The 23,584-nt window shown below is 31.9% G+C and overlaps 2 protein-coding genes across 2 annotated transcripts; both read left to right on the top strand.

Annotated features, from left to right (window-relative positions):
- Nucleotides 1–3,950: 3,950 nt before the first annotated feature.
- On the top strand, nt 3,951–5,367 carry LOC118487430 (replication protein A 70 kDa DNA-binding subunit C-like). Its single transcript, XM_035984269.1, has 6 exons — nt 3,951–4,103; nt 4,208–4,475; nt 4,589–4,688; nt 4,784–4,911; nt 5,038–5,122; nt 5,202–5,367. The coding sequence occupies exons 1-6, from the start codon at nt 3,951–3,953 to the stop codon at nt 5,365–5,367; spliced, it is 900 nt and encodes a 299-aa protein (XP_035840162.1).
- A 6,258-nt stretch (nt 5,368–11,625) lies between these two features.
- Nucleotides 11,626–21,728, top strand: LOC110913425. The gene is made up of 11 exons (XM_022158257.2): nt 11,626–11,676; nt 11,790–12,101; nt 12,198–12,605; nt 12,727–12,921; nt 15,817–15,889; nt 16,438–16,677; nt 16,782–17,033; nt 17,132–17,570; nt 17,675–18,615; nt 18,759–19,979; nt 20,065–21,728. Exons 1-11 carry the CDS (start codon nt 11,626–11,628, stop codon nt 21,726–21,728), a joined length of 5,796 nt encoding a protein of 1,931 aa, XP_022013949.2.
- Nucleotides 21,729–23,584: the final 1,856 nt, after the last annotated feature.

Here is a 23,584-nt window from a genome sequence, read left to right as displayed (position 1 = left end):
TCATGTCCCTCGGTCCTACAACGAGGATTAATGGTCTTAAGCGTTGTACCCACCACTCACATGATCTAGCCAGTACCCTTCCTTTAGCTAACCACACCACATATAACCGTTTGTAAACAGTTTGTAACATGTACTTCAACCCCCAAAATTATAAAAACCAAAAAACAGTTTAAAGAAAAGGGGGACATGAAAGTCACAGTTTTGCGTTCTCATCCGACTGTAACTCAAAAGGCCTTTTCTGTGTACATGACTACTGACAAACCATACTAAGGTCTATTGTCGAAGCGGGTCGTGCTTGACTTAGTATTAATTAGTAGTCTTTGAGTTACTGTTCATCGTGTCTTCAATATATTCCAAGTTATATAATTATTTTGTTAAAATAACGTTTCAAATCTTTGGACTAAGCTGGCAAAATGGCCAAAACACAGGGACTAAAATGACATTTAACTCTATATAAAACTATGGAAACAAGTTAACTTGTGGTTGCATTTGATTTAAAACGATATATCATAGTAGGTTTAGGTTCATCTGTGAAGAGTCCCCTTGATTGATAGTGAACTGTGTGAAGTAATCCTAGCCCTTGATTAAAATCAATGGCCATGATTTGATAAAGATTTGATGATGAAAATAGATTAGTGTATTTTACGATTTGATGATTAAATCAATGGTCAGGATTTGTTCAATCAGTTCACAAATATACCAGTGTTCACTCTAGAACCCCACCCTATCATAGTACGTGTGTAATTAAAACAATATCATTAATTATTTACAAATTTCAAAATAGAACTGAAATGTTGTTGGAGTGCCCGATTTGTTTGACTAGCACATACAAGTTTGCGAATCTGTCCCTTGTTTGCCATTACAACTTATTTACATAGATCCCAAAATTACATATACACGCACATGTAACTACGTACATATATACATGTATACAAAGAGGTTTATGGATACATGCAAGGTTATATACGCACATTTCTGCCTATGCAAGCATTTGTCCACACACAAATAAATGTATATGTACATCACCATTCAACTATGAAGTGGACCAAACACAACAATTGAAAGCTGTAGGGTTCACTGTTATATTACCAACCAATCTAGAAGTTCTGGCTAGTAGATATATAGGTGGACACAAGAAGTAGGTTTCTAGGCATTTAATTGTTTTATGTGCAGTGGTTTTTGTCCAAAATATAAATCTAGTTTTATGACATGTAATATATTCAGTACTTGATCCTCTAGGGATTGAGGGACGGCCTACATATATAAGCACAAAATGTGTTCATTTCGGTATTATGTAAAATATAATTGTTGTTAGATTATGATTTAGGACAGAAGAACCAAGATTTTGATACAGTTATTGGTACATGATTACTCGAATATATTACCTTCAAGTACAAAGATCAATTAATGGACAAGTTGAAAAAAAGTCATTAATATTGGATTCGTTCACCATCGAGCCTTTTGGTTGAGTGGTAGCCTCATGACTTTTCAAATGGGAGGTCACGAGCTGAGTACCGGTTAGTTGCTAATTATGTGGCAGGTGTGACGGGTCAAATGTTCAGAAATCAACTCTACTCGAGATGTACTTAAACACGTGCGTTCCTGCTGCTTATCTTTTAAAGGCGTTTCAATGATTAAGGAAATGTGTGCTCCAGAAGCTTACACTTCTCAACACCCACCAAACCATATGAATTAGTATACTACCAAATACTTTTCAACAAAATTAAAACTTCAAACATGCTTAAATACAAATTTGTTTTAGAATACGAGTTTTCATATGATCTAGCTTGCTCATGGTTTCATGAGCTTAATCTTTGAAACCAGAGTGATTTATACGAAACAATTTGATGTGCATGTGAAGGGAAATGTTTGGTCAATCTTGATGGTGGGTGTGAATTGATTATTTAACATTTTTTTCGTAAAATATGTTCTATTTAGCAAATAAGTAAGGTGGTGTTTGTTTTTTTAAAAAAGATCTGCGCAACCTCTTATGTCTGCGCCGCACAGACCATTGACCACACGCAGACATTGTCATCTGCAGACTGTTTGTTTTTACTAAGACGTTTCATTAAAAAACGTCTGCGTGAGCTCTTCTTGGTGCAGACTTGGCCCAACCACTTCTAAGATTTTTAACGTCTGCAAAAGGTTAAGCACCACCACGTCCACCACCACCATTACCATCACCACCGTCCACTACCCACCACCGTCAATCACCACCACCCACCACCACCGTATACCCAACCATCGTCCACCACACCACCCACCACCACTTATATCAAGTTCGTTAAAACCCACGTGGAACTCAAACTTAAAAAGCGCAAACAAGATCTCGGCTCGTAGTAGTTTTTTTTCCTTTCCAAAAAAATAAAATGTAATAACAATCCCACTAATATTAAAAGCTATATATATCAATTCTAAATACGAGTACCATTAACTAATAACGTTAAGGATAAAAAATTGAAGTAATTACGTGTGAAAAATCGAAAATCACTGTTTTATTGTAATCAACAGCATTCTATTAAATTTAGTATGGTTTACAGATTATTATTCAACAGACTAAAATAGTGTTATGATTTACTAAATACAATTTTTTATTTAAACCTTGAAAATGGATGAAATCTATATATATAATAAATGAATTAGATGTGGGACACGTGTCCCTACATCATGCAACTACATGGATGCTTTTGGCGGGAAACAATAGCCTCAAAGTAGATATTCGCATTCGGATCCCGTGTTGGGTATCCATATGTTGATTTGTGACCCGAGTATATAAAGACTTAAACAAAAACCCTACCTAATTGAAACCTATCAATTCTCCCATCTTCATCGGCCGACTGTGGTTGTTCTACTCTCGCTCACACGATCTTCAATCTTATATTCATTCATTCATGATCATTCCATATGATTCAAGGTTTGTATTATGTATATTTTGTTTCACTGATGATTTCCCCTAATTTCTGTGTTTACATTCGATGATTAACTTAGTTAGGGTTTACATCCGTTGATTGTTGATCATTGTAACTGATTCAACCTTTGTATGTTTCGTATTTTAGTTAACTTTTCATTTCTACATTTCTTATTACACTTTTCGTAAATCACATTCTCACAAGTGTTTTAACATTTGTATGTTTCGTATTTAGTTTTTACATCCCCTGATCGATTTTACCTTAATGTTTGTAGGATTTTATTGAGATTTGTCTTTAATTTATTTGTAAATCACATATAATGGTGTTGTTTATCCTCCATTACTTAACTTTTACATCCCCTGATCGATTTCGTCTTTATGTTTGAAGGATTTTATTGAAGTATTTCTTTTATTTATTTATAAATCACATATAATGGTGTTGTTTATCCTCCAGGTATAGATACGTATCAGAAAATTATGTTATTTGACTTATTGGTATAGATTTGTATAGATTTGTGTCTTTCTTTGTGTTTACATCTGATCGTTATTCCGTATATAGTAGCAGAGTGCAATTCTACAATTTCGTGTTTTTGACTTTTGCAGTCTGCTGTTACTCTTTATGTGTACCCAAATTTTAAATTGATATGTTATTTTAAATTTTAGCAGTCCGTATACAGAAAAAATATTCTATGTACGTATCAATCACATATACAGATTTAATAAATCTTCTATGTAGGGTTTTTTTAACTGCTGAAATGTTTTTTGAATTTTGTAAATGATTATACAGAAAAAACAGACCGTATAAATACAATGTATATCTTATATTAATTGCATGATTTTTAAAAATTTTCAAAACGTAATAAACTAGGAAATTGAATCTTCTATATTTGAAATGTAACCGACAATCATTTCTTAAAATAATATGTGATTGATTGTCTTTTTTAAACTTCCAAAAATACTTACCAATCATTCCAAAAAATTTACATTGCGTAGTTTATAAATTAGTTTACGGATTAATAGATAATACTTGTATACCACTTCAATGGAGAACAATAAGATTACTATGTTCCGGTCACTCGATGCTCACCTAACTAACTACACCATCAAGGCGAAGATCATATCATTGTGGCATAAAAAAATGAATGGTGATGAAAAGCAAGTATATCGAGTTGATATGGTTTTGATGGATGAGGAGGTTACTGTTTTTATTTTAGTTTATGAAACTTCCTAACAATTTATTATAGATTTTTTGTTATGCATGTTGATGAATTTAAATACATTATGTAATTTTGATTTCAGGGTTCGTTTATGCAATGTAGTTGTTTGAACAAGCTTTTCAAACGCTTCCTCAAGCATTTGGTTGTTGATGACTGTTTATTGATTTACAAACCATCTCTTGCGAAAGATACTACAAAGATAAAGGTTACGGGAAAGGATCAGAAGCTATCTTTGTATCCATTCAGTTCTCTTCTTAAAATAGATAATTGGTCTGGGCCTCGGTACTATTTTCGTTTCACTGATTTTAAATCTGTGTTGACCAAAAAGGTTCCAGCGAATACTCCTATAGGTATGGATTATATACCAGTTATAGTTAACTTGTCTGTATTTATATCTAAACTATGTTAATACTTTTTAAAAAGTCAAACGTATATTAAACTAACACATCTTTCTTTTTCGTAGATTTTCTTGGATATGTGGTTGTGTCTTATCCTATTGAGGATGTGGATAAAAAGGATGGCACTAAAACCAAACGAATGAACCTAACTCTCAAAGATCTCCAGTACTCACTTTAAATACATTACATATATATACATATATATATATTTTATATTATATAAGCTTTTATTCTTAAAATGTAAACAATTTATTGTACAGTGATACCAAGATTAGTCTTACATTATGGGAAAACTATGCAATCGAGATGTCCGATTACATGAATGGTAAGGACCGAGAAGATCATGTGGTTCTTCTTGTGCATTTTGGCACGGTAAACATCTATCAAGGTACTCATTTGAAATAAATTTAATCAAGAAACATAGAAAATTTTCATCTATTTTAATTTCTTATATATATACTAATAAATAAATATGCTATTTATGTTCCTTTTCCATTTGCATAACGATGTTCAGAAAAAGTTGGCCTTACCAATATGTTTGAAGCAAGTCGTCTTTTCATGAATTCTGATATTGATGAGATAAGAGAGTTCAAAGAAAGGTATTTCTGAGTCATTTTCGAATTAAAGTTAAACTGTCATTTTTGATTTTTCTTTTTAAATACATTACTCCATTTCTAGGTATGTTGAGAAGGAGTTTTCTCAGTCGTCTTCAAGTAAACAGTCATGTTCTCAAGTGATATCTAATGTTGAAGAACAGTTTTTAAATGCTGGTGACTTTGTGTTCAATGCTTTCATTTCTTCCATTGAAGTGGTACATTTCCTACATCATGTATTTAATCGTTAATTGTGGCTTATATTCTAATTGTTTATTATAATAGGAAAAGAAGGTTGTCATCGTTGGTACTGTTATTGCAATATCAAATAATAAGCCTTGGTACTATTTAGCATGCAATCACTGTAAGAAACAAATTGAAGAGAGATCTCAGCTGGTTGAAAAAGAGGATGGCAGCTTTGACGTTTTAGATCAGAATATCATTGAGTGTTCAAACGGTGATTGCGAGGCTGTTGAAATTACCCCTATTCATCGGTATAATATATATCTTTCAAACTACTGGTTTTTTTGTAGTCATACATAAGATATAATCTAAGTGCATGTTTGGATTTTTGTTGTTTATTGCTGCCTACTAGATACAAGATACCTCTAAGGGTTCAGGATTCGACAGGGACTGTGTCTTGTACGTTGTTTGATTATGAAGCTATTAAGCTTTTTAAGAAAACCGCCAAACAACTCCTGGATGTTTATACAAAGGTACACCATTTAACTATTTTTCCTCAATTTAAATAGCTTGACAGTTCGATTGAAGGAGGCTTTCAATCAACTCCTGGATTTTTTTAATAGGTTGACAGTTCGATTGAAGGAGGCTTTCAAGCACTTCCAGATGAGTTTGATACGCTGATCAACAGAAAGTTTGCTTTTCAAATCAAAGTTTCCAGTTATAACATTGCTAACCAGTCGGAAAACTATGGTATTTCTATGTTATCTTCTGACGATGACATACTCTCAGCGCTAGAGAAAAAATGGAAAATTAATGAGGTATATTAGTAGTACCCAAGAAATATCTCTATTATAAACATCTTTTAATTCCACCGAGCACGCTCCCCGCGGGTGATCCAATCACCGTTTTTCTTAATATACAATTTTTTTTATCTATATGTTTTTTTGAGTAGGTTGATCAGTCTGAGTCAAATGTTCAATCACTGTCTGATTCGGTCAGTAATGTAAAATTCATATCCAAGGTAACATTTAAATTTTGCACAGTGTCACTTAACTTAATACATTAATAACCATAGAAATTAATTTTGAATGTTATTATTTTATTTATTCTGCAGGAATCACAATCTGTAATTGGTGACAATGTTACACCAGAGCATGTTGATGTTGCCGATCATGGTCAGTCAATGTTGGAAAACGTCAAACGTAACCTTCAAGAAGTTTATGATGTTGATGCTGTTGACAGTTCTTCAAGTAAACGTCCGAACATTCCGGGTGATGTTGAAATAAAAGATGCTATCAAGTTTGACCTCATCACTCCAAAATTAGAGAAATGAAGGAATCTGCCCATGGTCTTAATTTGAATTTCCATTTTACAAATTTTTAAGACTTATGTGTTGGAATAAGGCATTATATGCTATTGATGTTTTTATGGATTTCATTTTGACAATTTGTTGGAGGTATTTAAGGTTTTTTATATTTTCATTTGGTGATATCTTATGCTTTATTTGTAGTTGATTTTTGGTAGTAAATGTACCGGAAAAGGTGTTTTGAATATCACGTTATATTCATACTTTTGAGTTGATTAACCTTGATTAACCTCAAGCAGTTAAAATGTTGTTGCTTCAATGAGACTTTTTAAGAATCTCTACTTCGATACCATTTTCACATATTCATAAAAGTATAGAATTTGTGTTAACCAATTTTATTATGTTTATAGTTGTTATCTAAAATTATTTTATTAATACACACTTATCCTAAAATAAGAACTGATGCATAATCAATTTTGTGTGAGTCGCAATGAAGTTTCGCCATTATGAAAAGACTATTTTTAACACCTAATATAATTATGATAAACTAAGTATGTATTTCAACTCGATAACTCTCACTATAAACTGACCCCGTATCACAAGTTAAGAAAGTTATATGTAATACACATGCTAAATATGGTATGATGTGTCATGTTATAGTGGCCTTCGATAATGAGATGGCATCACCATAAGGGTCTTCACATTGGTTATCCCTACAAAAAAGAAGGTACTACAGCGAAATGAATGAACCTAACTCTTAAAGATCTCCCATATTCACTTAAAATACATTATATATATAGTTACATATATAACTGATATATTGAATAAGTTTGTATTTTCAAAGTTAATATATTTCTTGTACAGTCATATTATAAGTCAATTTCAATAACTTATAAAGTTTAAAACTTGATCTTACAAATTTATAACATATTCCACCTTATATGCAATAAAACCCACCAAAAATACATGTGTATCAGCACTATATATAGGGGATATTTTAGTAATATATCTCACACAATATATCAGTTATTTCTATTCCTTCATCACGAGTACCAAGGAAACCTTTCATCTTCTACAAGTTCATCAAAAAACCTCTAAATCTTCATCGGTAATTTCATGTATTTTTCATACCTAAACTGGTGTTTGTGTATTATTATCATCTTATTTACTTTAAATGTAAACCTTCCATGTCCGATTATGTATCTATACATGCAATCGCATACATGAATCTTTTCTTTGTCTTCATGTATTATTTCTGGTTAAATGATTGATTACATCTCCGATTGGTGTGTTTTTTCATCTTTTTTACTGGCAGTTATTTGTTCTTTATGTTAATAATCTATGTCTTCAATCGTATACAATTATTTGGTATAAGGTTATCTCGAATCATATGCTTGGATAGTATGTTTTTGTTGATGTTTTATCTCTGAGTAAACCGGAAACCAAAACAATTTTCGAGATTGTTTGGTCTGGATGATAATAACAAATGTCTTCATTCGTATACAATGGATTTTTGTTTATATGGTTAAGGTATAGTGATCGAAATTATTTGGTTTGACATAAACTTATTTGAAGATTTCGTTTGTTTTTAATGGACTATGTTTTGATTAGGTTTACTTTTGATGGTTAGATTTGGCAATTTTATATAAAATGTATCTATTCTTTTATTGTCTTTTTTTTTTTAATATTTTTTTAAAAGCCTGTTGGCAGTGTTAAAGTTGTTCTACTATGGTTATTGTATGAAATTTTACTATTACAAAATATTTGCTATTCAAATGATACTTATGAAGTGTTTATACAACAAGTTTATATGCGATCGTTGTTTGTTCAATTTTTAAATTTTTTATGTTTTCAGCGTATTAAGGATAATGGATCGTATTGGTGATGACATGTTGTTTGAAGAAATTTTATCGAGACTACCTTCAAAGGTAGTTTCTCAATTCAAGTGTGTTTGCAAACAATGGTGTTATGAGTTATCTACACCAAAGTTTGCTTTAATACATACACGACGACTTTCAAAGTTACAACAAAAGAAGCTGCTGTCTTTGGATGAACATACCATTGTCGTTGACGACATACTATCTGGCAACTTGGAGGTCGATACCAGAAAAGTCATCAATTTTCCATACGATGTCCAGCCATCAAGACTACTAATTATAGCATCGTTTAACGGACTGATGTTAGTTTGCATTAGGCGGACTGATGCGAATCAGCTCGTCCTTTGGAATCCAACAACTCGGCGTTTTAAGTTGATATCGGACGACTATTTTAGTCGTTATTTTGGTCGACATGACGATACGGGTGGGATGTACTTTGACGAGAACAACGATCTGAAGGTTCTTCATATTAACTGTTTCGCAGGTGCAGTTACAGCTCGTGTATACTCACGATATAATGATTCATGGAGAAATCTGAGTTTCATCAAAGGATGTCTGTTTGGTTCAAACTTTTATTCATGGTCGACTGGAATTTATTCAGGCAACACAATTTATTTCACTGCTTCTAATTACTGGATTCCTCCTGGTGAATGTAACATTGTTGCATTTGATGTTGTATCTGAATCCTTCAGTATTCTTCGTTTTCCTGAACGTATTCAAGCGAATCCTTGCCAAGTGCATTTTATAACAATTTCGAACAAGCTACATGGCATTCTTGTGCGATATTCTGATGAGGTAATTGCAGAATTGGTGAAATACGAAGATGATGATTGGATAACGGTTTTTTACTTTCAGCAATGCTCGCAAAGTTCAACAGTTGGAGCCGCACCAAAGGACGAATATAATTCAAGAGAATAAGTGGTTGGTAACAAGTATTTGGGGAGATACAGTTGAAGTTCAAATGTCCAACGAATCTTTGAACTACATTCAACAACTTTAACAGCTTTAACGGACCTAAAGGCGCATTATATATGGAGACAATCGTTTCGCCTTTCCGTTAGGAAAATGGATTTAAATTGAAAGTATTTTCTGTTTTGTTTATCGAATTATAGTTATTTGTTTTAAGTGTCTTGTGTTTTATATTTTGGTTACCTTAATATTAATAGAATTATGTCTATTGCTTTTAATGTTTATTTTTGTCCAAAATTTTGGTTTATTAAATTACATATGTTTGCATACATTGTGGTGATATTCCTTCTTTAAATAATTAATTACCGTAAGTGAATCTGAAACAATAAAAAAAAATAAAAAAACAAAACTTCCTGAAGTATAATCTCTATTTATTTATTTTTAAAAATTATAGATATTATTTTCTAACACCACAATTATCGTTAAACATTAATCTCCAAACATTATAATAATTGTATTGAACGCGAAACATAAAAGTTAATAATTACATAACAAACTTTAAACACTCATGGATGCCAAATTTTAATTTGACTTAAACCGAATACAAGATTTTGTTAGGAAGGGAGAGAAGACACTAATTAGTTTACTAATTTGCTATATGTATTTGTAATTCAAATATAATTTTCCCTCTCCTCGATGTTCCAAGTTATATTTATGTTTTCGAATTGATTAACGTTGATTAACCTCATTTAGTTAAAAATTTGATGATTAAATGACACTTTTTAAGAATCACTATTTGGATACCATTTGACATATTATTAAAAGCTTACAATTTGTTCATGCAGTCACAAAGATGTTGCCCCATTTTGAGAAGAATATTTTTATCACCTTATACAATTATTATAAACTAATTTTCTATTTCAAGTTGATAACTGTCAATGGAAAATTACCCCTCTCCCGAGTTAATAAAGTTATATATAAGACAATCCGTTGTGGGGCGAAATTTTTAAAAAAACATTGCAAAATAACGCCTTAAAAAGCCGCCAACCCCATTACATGGGGCGTTAAACTTTAATAATTTTGAAAAACAATCCTAATAGCTTTTGAAACAAAACGCCCAATACCCAAATTGGTCCAAAAGTTTCTTTTTGACTAACCAAAGTGGGGTGACTTTAGTGGTCCATGTGGTTATCCCTACATAAAGGAAAGCACTACATCCAAATGAATGAACCTAACTCTCAAAAACTCCCGTACTCACTTTAAATACATTACATTTATATAGATAGAAATATAAATTGCATATTGTATAAGTTTGCATTTTCAAATTTAAAATATCTAATGTACATGGATACACATATTAATCACTTTCAATACATTATATATTTTTTAATTAAAACTTACAAACCTTAAACATGTATCCGCGAGACAGAGGACTAATACCCGACCCGCCCAACCATTTTGTTAACCGGACTATTATAAATAGATATTTTAGTAATAATAACCACAATATCTCACCTTTTCTAAATCTCTCAACACAAGAACCAAGGCATACTTCATCTTCAACAAGTTCATCAAAAATATCTCAAAATCTTCATCGGTAATATCATACATTCATAGTTAGGTTTCCATCTGCGATTATGTTACCTTAGATTCAATCGCATATCTGGATCGTTTTTTTGTGTTCATCTTTTAATTCTGGTTAAATGTTTGATTTCATACCCGCTTTGTGTATTTTTTTTCATCTTTTTTACTCGAAAATCTTTGTTCTTTAGGGTAGTAATCAATGTCTAGAATCTTATACGAGTTTTTGGTATAACATTTTAAGTATGTATAATCTTAGATACTAAGTGTTTGTTGATGTTAAATTTGTCTCTCATTTAACCGTAAACCAAAACAACAATCGGAATCGTTTGGTCTGTAGTTTAGTAATCTATGTTTGCAATCTTGTACTTTTATAAAGTTGTTTATATTGTTATGGTACAATTATCGAAAGTATTCGGTTAGACATAAACTTATTTTGAAGATTTCGTGTTTTTATTAATGGATTTTGTTGTGATTAGGTTAACTGTTAATGGTTAGATTTCATGATTATATAGATACATTTTTTATTTATAATTTTTTTTTTATATTTTTTTAACATCCTGTTTGAAGTATTACAATTTTACTATTATCTTTTGCCTTTATAAATATTAAACTAATGGTGTCATGTTGAAGGCATAAGTAGGAAGAACGAAATGGTTTATGGATTTGCTGCTCGTGTCCATAACAAGGACAGAAAATCGTTGGTTAGTTTTAATCTTATAAAATTTTGGACCAACATAATTCAATTTTTACTTAATGGTTGTTGCTTATTCATGTTATAATTAACATTAACATTACATACTGTGTTTCTTTATAGAAACTTCCGGCATTATATGGCGACTGGATTAAAACATTCAACTACCCATCTAAGAATGCTGTCATCCGCACTGTCGATGGGATGATTTTCAAAGTAAAAATTATTAAGATTGCAGGCGACTACTTTCTGTATAACGGGTGGCTTGATATGGTCACGTCTTTGAAGTTACCGTCATCTGCCTGGGTGGTTTTCCAATATGAAGAAGCTTTATCTTCGTTTCGTCTCATCTACTTTTATCAAGACATAAATCTTGCGCCGGGAGAGTATTTCTACTACCAACCTGGAAATCCTTGGGACCGTGATAACTGCATGGTACGTATCCCATTTTAAATTCTATGTGTTTAAAATTTTGAAGTGAATAATTGTTTTGAACGTTTGAACTTATATATGTTTGCATATCACGTGTAGTATGTGAGTAGGTTGTTTGTTGATCACAAGATGCTTTCAACTTGTCCATATTATCCTGTTGTGGTACGTTCCTCTTGTAATCGGAAATGGTTCGTTCGTATGGATATTTTTGACAATGATATCTATATTACAACTGGTTGGAATCGAATCAAGAAGGAGATGTCTATTACTGATCATCATTTGGTCGTTTTTGAAATGGTTGATTTGCATACATTTGAGATTAGTGTTTTCTGTTGCAAACCCACCCTACTAACTCTACCACCAGAACTTTGTGTTGTCAAAGAAGAACCTACAAATGAGGTGATTGATATTTCTGATGATGACTTGCCTAATCCCATTCCGGTAGTTGGTGTTGAAGAGAGTACGGACGATGAAGTACCGGTTGTATTTCGCGTTGACAATCATTATGTAAGTTTTTGAAATTTACATATTACTTCTGCAATTGCATGTGTTGTTTTGTATTCATTATAAATCGATGACCAATTTAATAACCAATATAAATATTTAATTATTTTATTTTTATTCGTAGCGACTAAAAAAGAAGTGGGCACAGTTGCACGGTTTGGATCGTAAAAGGGATTTGATTATTAAGGACTCTGCCGGTTTTACTTGGGACGTGTCAATTGGTGTCGAGCACTCTGAAGGATATCCGCACTATAACGTGACTGGTATGAAGAACTTTGTTCGAGACAAAAAGTTAGTCAAAGGTTCCGAATTTCATATGGTATACGTAAAAAGTAAAGGTATCTTGATTTACCGTTGACGTGGTGGTGCTTGATCGGATGTGTTGGGTGTTAAAAACAGTATTCTTATCCTTTTGTGTTTACTTATTAGTACATTAGCCGTTTTTGTTGGTATGATACTTTAGATTCACTAACGACATGTTCAGACACTTATTTTTGCATGTTATGTACATGTTTTAGTATTTTCCCTTTCCAACTTCCTCAATCATGTTTTCTAAATCTTTTAACTTTACGGATTTGGAATGTTTGCGTCATGATGTTATGAATGATAACTGTTTGGACGCTTGGTAGGTTGTCAAACTTACTATGATATTGTTACTATAGGAAGATTCTAATTAATTATCTATTAGACAACAATTAATGTTATAAACTTATAACACATCCTAAATTTTCTAAAGTCTACATTGAATCCCGGTTAAATTTAGGTTGCTCTATATTTTATGGCCTTTTTTAAAGTTCTATTTAGACACTTAATTAAAATACGAAGATTTGGTGTTCATTTAAAATTAATGTTAATACACATAGTTAATACATATTTATAAACTTTTATGATATAATATAGGTTTTCCATTATTTTCCTAAATTAAGTATATGCAAATACACCTTCCAAGTTTTTAATAATTCTTAAATTATTGTTCTCATTTTTGGAAAGTTTTAAAATTCGGTAAATTAGTTTATTGATTGATGATAATAATTATGAGCAAACTAATCCTTCTCTCAATAATTATGACAAATTCGAAGATAAGTTTGCAATATTTTTCAAACATAATATTAACATATTAAAGAATTATAATAAACATAATAATTAATTTCTCATCCCACATATTCCTAGCATATATCTATCCCAATTATATAATCTCACGTATGACAAAATCTTGTAATGAATGATATATATATACATTCCATTTATAATTTTTTTTCATATAAATTAACAACAATGTTTTCATTCAATACATATCAACTTCTATAGTTTTTTTCTCTTTCTTCTATAAGGTATTATCGAAATATCTTTTGTAATACCTACTCTCTTTTGTTTTATGATAACGAAGTACTTTAGTTGGTTATTATATGTGTGTTTTTTTTCCTAGGTTTGCTTGTATCATGGAGAATATGCCATTTGAATTGTTGGTAATGGAAATTTTTTTTAGGCTCCCACTCAAATCAGTTGTTCGGTTCAGAAGTGTGTGTAAAGATTGGTATGAAGCACTAACAAGTTTTGAATTTCTGATGAAGCATTGCAGCCGCGTGAATAATAGATTGGTAATATATTTTTTTTCCATATAATAAATGGAAAGAAATTTAATTTGCTATATTTATATTTAACACTCCTTGTAGTGATTGTCAAACTATTTTCGAAATTTGTAACAGGAAAAGCTTCTTGAAGAAGGCATCCATCCTGATCCGTTTCTCATCTGATAATACGAGGGGGCCGTATTTTGTGTCGAATTGTCTTCTGGGTTTTTCAATAAATATCTGTTTTTTATATTTATGGATAATATCGTATTGGATTTTTGGTTTTTTATGTTTGCAAAATGTTCGGTGTTTTATGTTTTCATTATCTTAATTCAATGTGACTGATTTCATATAGCGTTGTTATATTTCATATATGTTCTAATTTTTTATTGGTAAGTAACAAATAATACATCAAAAAAAGGTGTACGGGAAAACTTACTTTGGCCATTATGAAAAGACTATTTTTGCATATATAACACTTATACATAATCAATCATAGCCCAACTTACTTAAATACACCCCTTTTTTCAATTATAACAAAAAAACAAACAAACTTATTAGTCAAATTAATTTACATATTATGTGAACTTAATTTTGTAAAATGGATGAACTATAAATTTTACATACATTTTCGGGTTATTTTATTAATATTAAAAATATATTAAATAACTTCAAAACTGGAAAAGCAATCGAATTTTTTGTTTCTACAATATTTAGTCAACCTATCATATGAGTTATATATAGATAAAACACCACTATATGGAAAGAATTTAAAACCTTATTTAAATTAGGCGTGTATTATTTTATACTAATTGTAAATACAAGTAATTAATAATTCTTTTAATTACAATATTCTAATTAAAGACCACGTATTTTTTTTTAACGTAACGAAATTTTTAATATTAATTAGTTTAATTTACTTCCTTATATATTATGAATGTAATTATTAGTTATCCTACATACGTTATATAAATAAGTTCATTGTTTGAATAAAAGTAGTTATCATTTTTGTTATTCATCAACCACTTACTTGAATTCCTTGTCAAAGCATCTAACAGTATCTTTTTTTCGTCTTTAGCTATCCTTTTTCTTTTATTCGTCGTCATACCAACGATTCTACATAACCTCATTTCTCAGGTATCTGCAAAACTCTTATTATGTTATATGTTCAAGTTTTAAACATTGTTAAATTATAATATCCGATGCTTGTAAAATTGTTTTTTTAAGTTGAATGCAATACAGATTCCTGATCATCACCTTATATCATCCAGTCATTCCATATTCTCAAAATACACGGTTACGTAAGTACTAATAACCTGTACATATGCAGATTTACTCATATTACAGATTAATCATCACCTTATTGCATCACACTAAACCAATTGAGTCACCTATTAACTTCTTATTGTCAATTTTATTAGGTTCCATCCACATTTCTTATATCAGCAACTGTTTTCAAGTTACAAACGTGAAGTAAAAAATGTAGTCATACTTCATACGAATTGGTTATGCATCATTTTAGGGCTTTTAACAATTGCCTAACCGACCTAATTAACACTTTATTATATTTTGATTTTGTTATTCCTTTATATCCTTTTATTATCAATTTAACGTATGTTGTCTGCTTTGACTTATGAATACAGCAAATGGCAAGTAAGAGAAGATTTAAAAATACACCGTTGATTGATAATACTTTAGTCGGGGAATCATCTAACAGTAAGTTATTTTAGTACAATTGATTTTGTTAACAATTACAATTACATGTATTCCATTTGATATTAGTAATCTCTATATATAATCACACGTTAAAAACTATGTGTTTAGGTACGCTTCCAAGAACACCGTTGTCCAATATTTCCAATGGTAAAATTGTTATATTACAAGTTTTTATTGATTGTTGGATCATTATAAATTCATTTATTGTACAATATAAATATATTTATATTTTGTGGACAACTTTTAACCACTAATCTAGGTATATCATTCGCTCATACACCTCAAACAGTTATTGGTATGTTATATATTTCATTTTGTTCAGTTATTTAACGGTTTCATATCATATGTTGTGCTTATTGATTTTGTATATACATAATTTATTAGGTACAAATGATTCAGTTTCGATTAGTTATAACTCAAATGGTATGTCATATCTTAAACTAACTTAATATATGTTATCTCAGTCACTACACTTCTTACGTTGTTATATTAGTTTCTTACACGAATACGATCTAATCTATAGAGTTTTATTAAATTGAATATTTCAGGATTACTTGCTAAAGAAAGAAGAAAAATGCGGAAGCTCTATCTTGATAGCAAACGTTCGAATTCAAAGAAACAAACTACTGGTCCTGTTAGTAGAGGACGCTCAAAAGTCAATAATCGGTCTCAGGTCATCGACAAAGAGAATTATAATTCAAATATTTCTTCATCATCTAATAATTTTCACACCGTGCGGAACTTGAAATATGTAAACACATCAGCATCATCAAGTACCATCACGACAAGTATGTTATCTCATCAACTTTTATTTCCCATTATAGTCTACAAATTTTTAGACTTTATGTATTGCTAAATATATCTCAGTAGCTACTGTATTTTTATTCAGTAGGTGGTCTTCCTTTGAATAACGAATTTACCACTTCTACAAGTACTCGGTTTTCTATTGAGTCAAACATTGTTACACAAAGCAGTAACTCCATTGGTCAATCTTCTTCAACGTTAACAAAGTTGAATTCCGGTAAACAAAAGCTTTTACCTAAGAAACGCCGTATTGATCCTATTCCAATGTTAGATCTTACGTCTGATGATGAGAATGTAGTGTTTGCACCCATCCAAGACCCTTGTAAGGGTGTATCAACAGGTTATACTAATTCTGAGTATTTGTTATTTTTTTATTAGTTACTTATACTGTATTCGTTAATTTATTCATTACTCAGTGATCAATTTGTTTTATGTTAGAATATTTGGATCACGGTAATCAAAGCCTTAAATGTGAGATGTGTGATTCATTGTTATGGACTGACGAAGGTGGTAAAGGGAGAATTACATTGGGTAAGTTAACCTATAGCTTATGTTGTGGTTATGGAAAAGTGGAGCTTCCGGATTTGAAAGAGCCTTCTTCAATATACAAGGATCTATTTGCAAATTCTAATGAAAACAGCAAGTATTTTCTAAAGAATATCCGTCGATATAATTCTATGTTCGCATTCACATCCATGGGTGGAAAAGTAGATTCAAGCATCAATAGTGGGAGGGCACCTTATGTATTCCGTATAAGTGGACAGAATTTTCATACATTAGGTGGTTTGGTACCTGCACCTGGAAAACAGCCAAAGTTCTCCCAGCTTTATATTTATGACACTGAGAATGAAGTTTCAAATAGAAATAAGTTGTTCAGGTATTTCATACAAACTATTGTTTTTTTTATTTTTTTTTATTTACCAATACACAGATGTTATGTTATGTGCTAAATTTAGTTAACACGTCTTTCTTAATTCACAGTGACTCCACAAATAAGTCCGACTTGCATTTAAAGCAAATAGATCTTCATCTCATAAAGTTTTTAAAAGACTTCCTGGATAATAATAATCAGTTGGTTAAAAGTTACAGAATAGCACGAAACCACTTCACTGATAATCCTAATGAGAACTTCAAACTTCGTATCATTTACAAAAGAGATCTTGATGGTCGTACTTACAACTTGCCTTCATCTTCTGAAGTTGCTGCATTGATTGTTGGTGGTATCCAAGAAATAGTTGACCATCGTGTTATTGTTGTTGAGTCTCACACTGAAGGTCTTCAACGAATAAGTGAACTTCATCCATCATATCTTGCACTTCAGTATCCAATTCTTTTTCCCAATGGTGATGACGGATATAGAATAGACATTCCTCATAGGGATGGTATAAGTACTTTAAAGAAAATTGGTCCCAAGTGTACAATGAGAGAATTCTTTGCTTATAGAATCCAAGATCGATCAACTTCATTTTCGGTAATATTAAATGCCCGCAGATTGTTCCAGCAATTTTTGGTTGATGCATATACCATGATCGAGAGTGAAAGACTTAATTATATCCGTTTTCAACAAAAACATCTTAGGTCTGAATCATACACAAATCTTCAGAAATTTAAGAATGAAGGAAAAGAGGATCTATCTAACACTGGGGTACGGTTAGTACTACCATCATCTTTTACTGGTGGATCTCGATATATGCAGCAAAATTATCTAGATGCTATGGCTATTTGCAAATGGTTCGGGTATCCTGATTTTTTCATTACGGTGACATGTAATCCTAAGTGGCCAGAGATTATCCGATACCTTCGAAATACTTCTATTAAGCAAGAGGACAGACCAGATATTATGTGTCGTTTGTTTAAGATGAAACTGGATTCAATTATAAAGGATTTGAAAGACAAGAAAGTGCTTGGAGCACTAAGTGCAGGTATAAATACAATGTAAATGTTATTATTATTATTATTATTATTATTATTATTATTATTACTATTATTATTATTATTATATTATTATTATTTTTAGTATTAAATTGTTACACTTACTCTAATACTATTAATTTTTTTTTTGTAGCGGTTTATACTGTTGAATTTCAAAAACGTGGGTTGCCACATGCTCACATTTGTATTTTTTTGAAACCTGAATCCAAGCTTCTCTCCGTTGATCACATAGACAAATTCATATCTGCTGAGATACCAAATAAGATTCAAGATCCCGCTCTTTATGCTCTTGTATCCGAGTTTATGATTCATGGCCCATGTGGAAATGCAAATCCCAAGTGTCCTTGTATGGTTGATAATAGATGTTCAAAAAAATTTCCAAAAAAATTCATTAATGAAACAATTACCGATGCTGAAGGTTTCCCTGTATACAGAAGAAGAGATAATGGAAACACCATTATCAAGTCCAAAGTTCAATTGGACAACAGAAGTGTCGTTCCATATAATCCGCTTCTTTTGAAAAGATACCAAGCTCACATTAATGTAGAATGGTGCAATCAAGCGGGTTCTATCAAATATTTGTTTAAATACATTAATAAAGGTCCAGACAAAGCATCGCTTGTGGTGTCAAATGGAGACGGTACAGAAAACGAAAAAACATCAAAGGATGAGATAAAAGCTTATTATGATTGTAGGTACGTTTCCGCTTGTGAAGCTTCTTGGAGAATATTTGCAAATGAAGTTCACTATAGGTTTCCTCCAGTTATGAGGCTTCCTTTTCATATGGAAGGTCAACAAAATGTTGTTTTTGGTGCCGAAGATGATATTGAAGAAGTGTTGGACAAGCCATCAGTCTCTTCATCAATTTTTTTAAAGTGGATGGAGATGAACATAAATAATGAGGAAGCACGGAAGCTTACATATGTTGAGTTTCCTACAAAATTCTGTTGGAAACTAAAGGATAGAAATTGGGCAGAACGTAAAAAAAAATTATTACAGATTGGACGCATTCATTCTGTTTCCCCTGCTTTGGGTGAACCATATTTTCTTAGAATTCTTTTAAACAAAGTCAAAGGACCAAGATCCTTTGAAGAAATTAGAACTGTTGATGGCCAATTGTTTCCAACCTTCAGGGATGCATGTTATGCAATGGGTTTGTTAGACGATGACATGGAATACATCGAAGCTATTAAAGAAGCCAGTTTTACGGGAGATGGTCGGTATATTCGTGCATTGTTTGTCACTTTGCTGTTGTCAAACACATTATCAAGACCTGAATTTGTTTTCGAACAAACATGGAAATACTTGGGGGATGACATTTTATATAAAACGAGAAAAGAAACAAAGAACAAAGGTTTGTTTTTGATTTATTAAGCATAATACTATTCATAGTTAGTTTTTCCCACATATTTTAAATGGCTTTACTTTTTGCTGTACAGATCTTGTAATGTCAGATGACAGATTGAAGAACAAGACATTGGTGGAGATTGAGAAGTACCTCATTCGAAATGGGTCCTCTTTGACACGATGGCCAACAATTCCTTATCCTGATTACGATTCGTTTGCAGTTGGAAACAATCGTCTGGTTGACGAAGAACTGTCTTTTAGTGTTCCTGAGGTACAGAGTGAGTTGGATAGTCTAAAATCTTCATTGACTGACGAACAACTATATGTTTATAATCAGATAATGACAGCCGTTGAAGGCGAGAAAGGAGGTGTATTTTTTGTTTACGGATATGGAGGAACCGGGAAGACGTTTTTGTGGAAGACGTTAGCCTTAACCGTTAGGTCGAGGGAGCAGATTGTTTTAAATGTGGCTTCAAGTGGTATTGCTTCACTTCTAATGTCAAGAGGTAGAACGGCTCATTCTAGATTTCACATCCCCATTAATTTAGATGAGAGTTCTATGTGTCACATAAGGCCCGATGGTGATGTAGCTTATCTGCTTAAACAAACTAGGTTGATTATATGGGACGAAGCACCCATGGTACATAGACATGCGTTTGAAGCTTTAGATAGAACATTAAAAGATATTTTTGTCGATAAAAGCAATTGTCAGTCGGATGTTTTGTTTGGAGGTAAGGTTATCGTTTTTGGTGGTGATTTTAGACAAATTCTTCCTGTTATTCCAAACGGAAGTAGGCAAGAAATTGTTAACGCTTCATTGAGTTCTTCCTATATCTGGCCCCATTGCAAGTTACTTACTTTGACCAAAAACATGAGATTGACTGTTGGTGTTTTACCATCTACAATCGAGTCGACAAAGAGATTTGCCCAATGGCTTCTTGATATAGGCGAGGGTAAAGTTGGAGGGGACAATGATGGTGTAGCAACTGTAGAAATACCATCTGATTTGTTAATCACAGATTCTTTGGATCCCATCGAAAGTTTAATTCCATTTGTATATCCATCTGTTCTTGAAAGATATAAGGATCGAGATTATTTTTCTGAAAGGGCGATTCTGACACCAAAAAACGAGGTCGTACATGAAATAAATGATCGACTACTAGAATTGTTTCCTGGTGAACCAACAGAGTACCTGAGTTCTGATAGTATATGTGCGACGGAGAAAGGTATCGATTCATTCCAACAAGAGTTGTATTCACCTGATGTCCTTAATGGTTTAAAGATATCTGGTTTACCTAATCATCGTTTGGTTTTAAAACTTGGAGTTCCAATTATGCTTCTTAGGAACATTGATCAGCAAAATGGTTTGTGTAATGGTACAAGGTTACAGGTTACATTTCTTGGAAAGAGGGTCATAGAAGCTGAAATTATATCAGGTGCTAATGTCGGAACCAGAACATTCATACCAAGAATTAGCATGATTCCCTCCGACAAAAAAATTCCTTTTGCTTTTCAAAGACGACAGTTTCCTGTTGCTGTGTGCTTTGCTATGACGATCAACAAGAGTCAAGGCCAATCTTTATCTAAGGTTGGATTGTTTTTAAAAGAGCCCGTTTTTACACATGGCCAGCTATATGTAGCATTGTCAAGAGTTAAATCAAGGGAAGGTGTGAAGATGTTAATTCTTGATAAGGATGGCAAACCTACCAACACAACAACTAATGTGGTTTACAAAGAAGTGTTCACACATTTATGATATGTGTCTGAATTGAATTTTCATTCTAATAGGTGTACTAAAAATTACTTGAATTGTTGTTATTACTAGAATGGTTGTTATTAGTTATTTTTTATCATATCACCTTACATATGTTGGTGTTTACTAACAGTAAGTAACCTCAGTCACTTATAATTTTATTGAAACACTACTTGAATAACATTTCACATATTCATAAGAGTATAGTATTTTTTTAAACGATTTCTTATTGTTTCCATTTATTGTGTTAAGTTATTTCACTAATACATAACTATCACAAAGCAACATAAATTGCATAACATATTTTGTGTGAGTCAAAGGGAAGTTGGGCCATTATGAAAATACCTTTTTATTTTGCCTGTAGAAGGTTTCAAAATAATCATTTGGAGCCGAAGACATGATTGCCCAAATTGATTCAATAGAAGGCGAACCAAAAAAAATACATTCACCAAACATTTTAAACGACCCATTACTTCTAACTTATTTTTGTAAACTTTCTGCAATAAAAGCATTTTAAAATAATAACAAAGCGAACAAACTTTCCTCATGCCGTTACCCCATGTAAAAAGTTAATAATTCTAACTGAAACCTTTAAACACACATGGACGCCAATTGTGAATATTATTCAAACCGAAAAAAAAATATTTGTTACTAAAGGAAAAAATCCACTCATTAGTTTATAAGTATTACTTATGTATTATTTTTTTAATCCAAATATAAATTTTTTCTACCCCGCGATGTTCGCGGGTGATAGCCTAGTGTCTTATATGAAGAAAAAAGATCCAATATCAAATCAAAATAAAATCCATGGTGAGGCCTCATGTTGGCCGTTTACTAGGTGGGGGGGGGGGGTCTAGGCTTAGGTTTCAACCAATTAGTTAGTTTATGTTTAGATTTCAAGTATTTAGTTAGGTTATTTAGTTACTAGTTGATATATGATGTGTTATGATGTTCGGGGACCATAACTAGCTTGGTAATGTTAAAACAATGCTTCTAGTGAAAATTTGGTGTTTCGGGTAGTGTCCGGTTGTTTGGTTGGTTACCGGTTCGTTAAGGTGCTAAACTTTGCAGTTTAGTGTGCTTTATGTTACCTTTTGTGACAGTTTTGATTCCCGACACTTAGGAAAGCATTCAGGACCATTTAACCATATTTCTGCATGATATTAGAATGTTTAAATGCTGATTTTGCTGATTTTCTGCAGAATTCTGCAGTTTATGTGAGTTTTAGGCATTTTCCGACACTTAAACTATCACTAGGAAGGCAGTTTTGTGATCCTTACTTTCCTACACACTATACTAGTGTAATACTTGGTTTCTGGCTCATTTTGTACCTCAATACCATATCTGTCTATGTACTGAACTCCGTCAGCATTTTCTGATTTGTCTGATAACTATGCTGCCGGTGTTTCGTGCATCATTCGAGTCAACAAAGTTTGTATGCAGTAATGATATGTCATTTGCAATATATGATGCACATGTATGTATATGGTAATAATCAGGAAGCAATTCAAGTACTTAATTGTAATCCAGCACAGTCATTAAGCATTAATCGTTGTCTAATAATTGTACGGATGCATGCAATTTTGACAGTTGTCACAGTGTCCAATATTGATTTGGTTTGGGTCGACTTTAATTTATAATGAAGTTCATCGTTAAAAAAAGTACTCGCGAAACAAAATATATACTATATTGTATAAAGGTTTAATGGTGTGTAGGTTGTAGCTTAAATGGGTCAGTATGTAGGTTTAATGGCATGTAGGTTGTAGCTCAAATGGACATGTAGGTTTAATGGTATGCGCACAAGTTGGTTTATGTAGGTTTGTTCAGAAAGGGTAAAACAGTCAATGTTCATTTGGTTT

Source organism: Helianthus annuus, chromosome 15 (genome assembly GCF_002127325.2).
Source record: "Helianthus annuus cultivar XRQ/B chromosome 15, HanXRQr2.0-SUNRISE, whole genome shotgun sequence".
Classification (NCBI taxonomy): Eukaryota; Viridiplantae; Streptophyta; class Magnoliopsida; order Asterales; family Asteraceae; genus Helianthus; species Helianthus annuus.
Note: the sequence above shows the minus strand (reverse complement) of the source record. Positions and strands in the feature narration are given on the sequence as shown.

Bases quoted from the DNA above. Each gene is read 5' to 3' on its own strand.
- LOC118487430 (XM_035984269.1), top strand. From the start codon at position 3,951: ATGGAGAACAATAAGATTACTATGTTCCGGTCACTCGATGCTCACCTA. The intron at 4,689-4,783 runs GTACTCACTTTA...TTTATTGTACAG, and splicing joins CTAACTCTCAAAGATCTCCA to TGATACCAAGATTAGTCTTA. The intron at 4,912-5,037 runs GTACTCATTTGA...AACGATGTTCAG, and splicing joins CACGGTAAACATCTATCAAG to AAAAAGTTGGCCTTACCAAT.
- LOC110913425 (XM_022158257.2), top strand. From the start codon at position 11,626: ATGGTTTATGGATTTGCTGCTCGTGTCCATAACAAGGACAGAAAATCG. The intron at 16,678-16,781 runs GTATGTTATCTC...TTTATTCAGTAG, and splicing joins ATCAAGTACCATCACGACAA to GTGGTCTTCCTTTGAATAAC. The intron at 18,616-18,758 runs GTATAAATACAA...TTTTTTTTGTAG, and splicing joins GCTTGGAGCACTAAGTGCAG to CGGTTTATACTGTTGAATTT.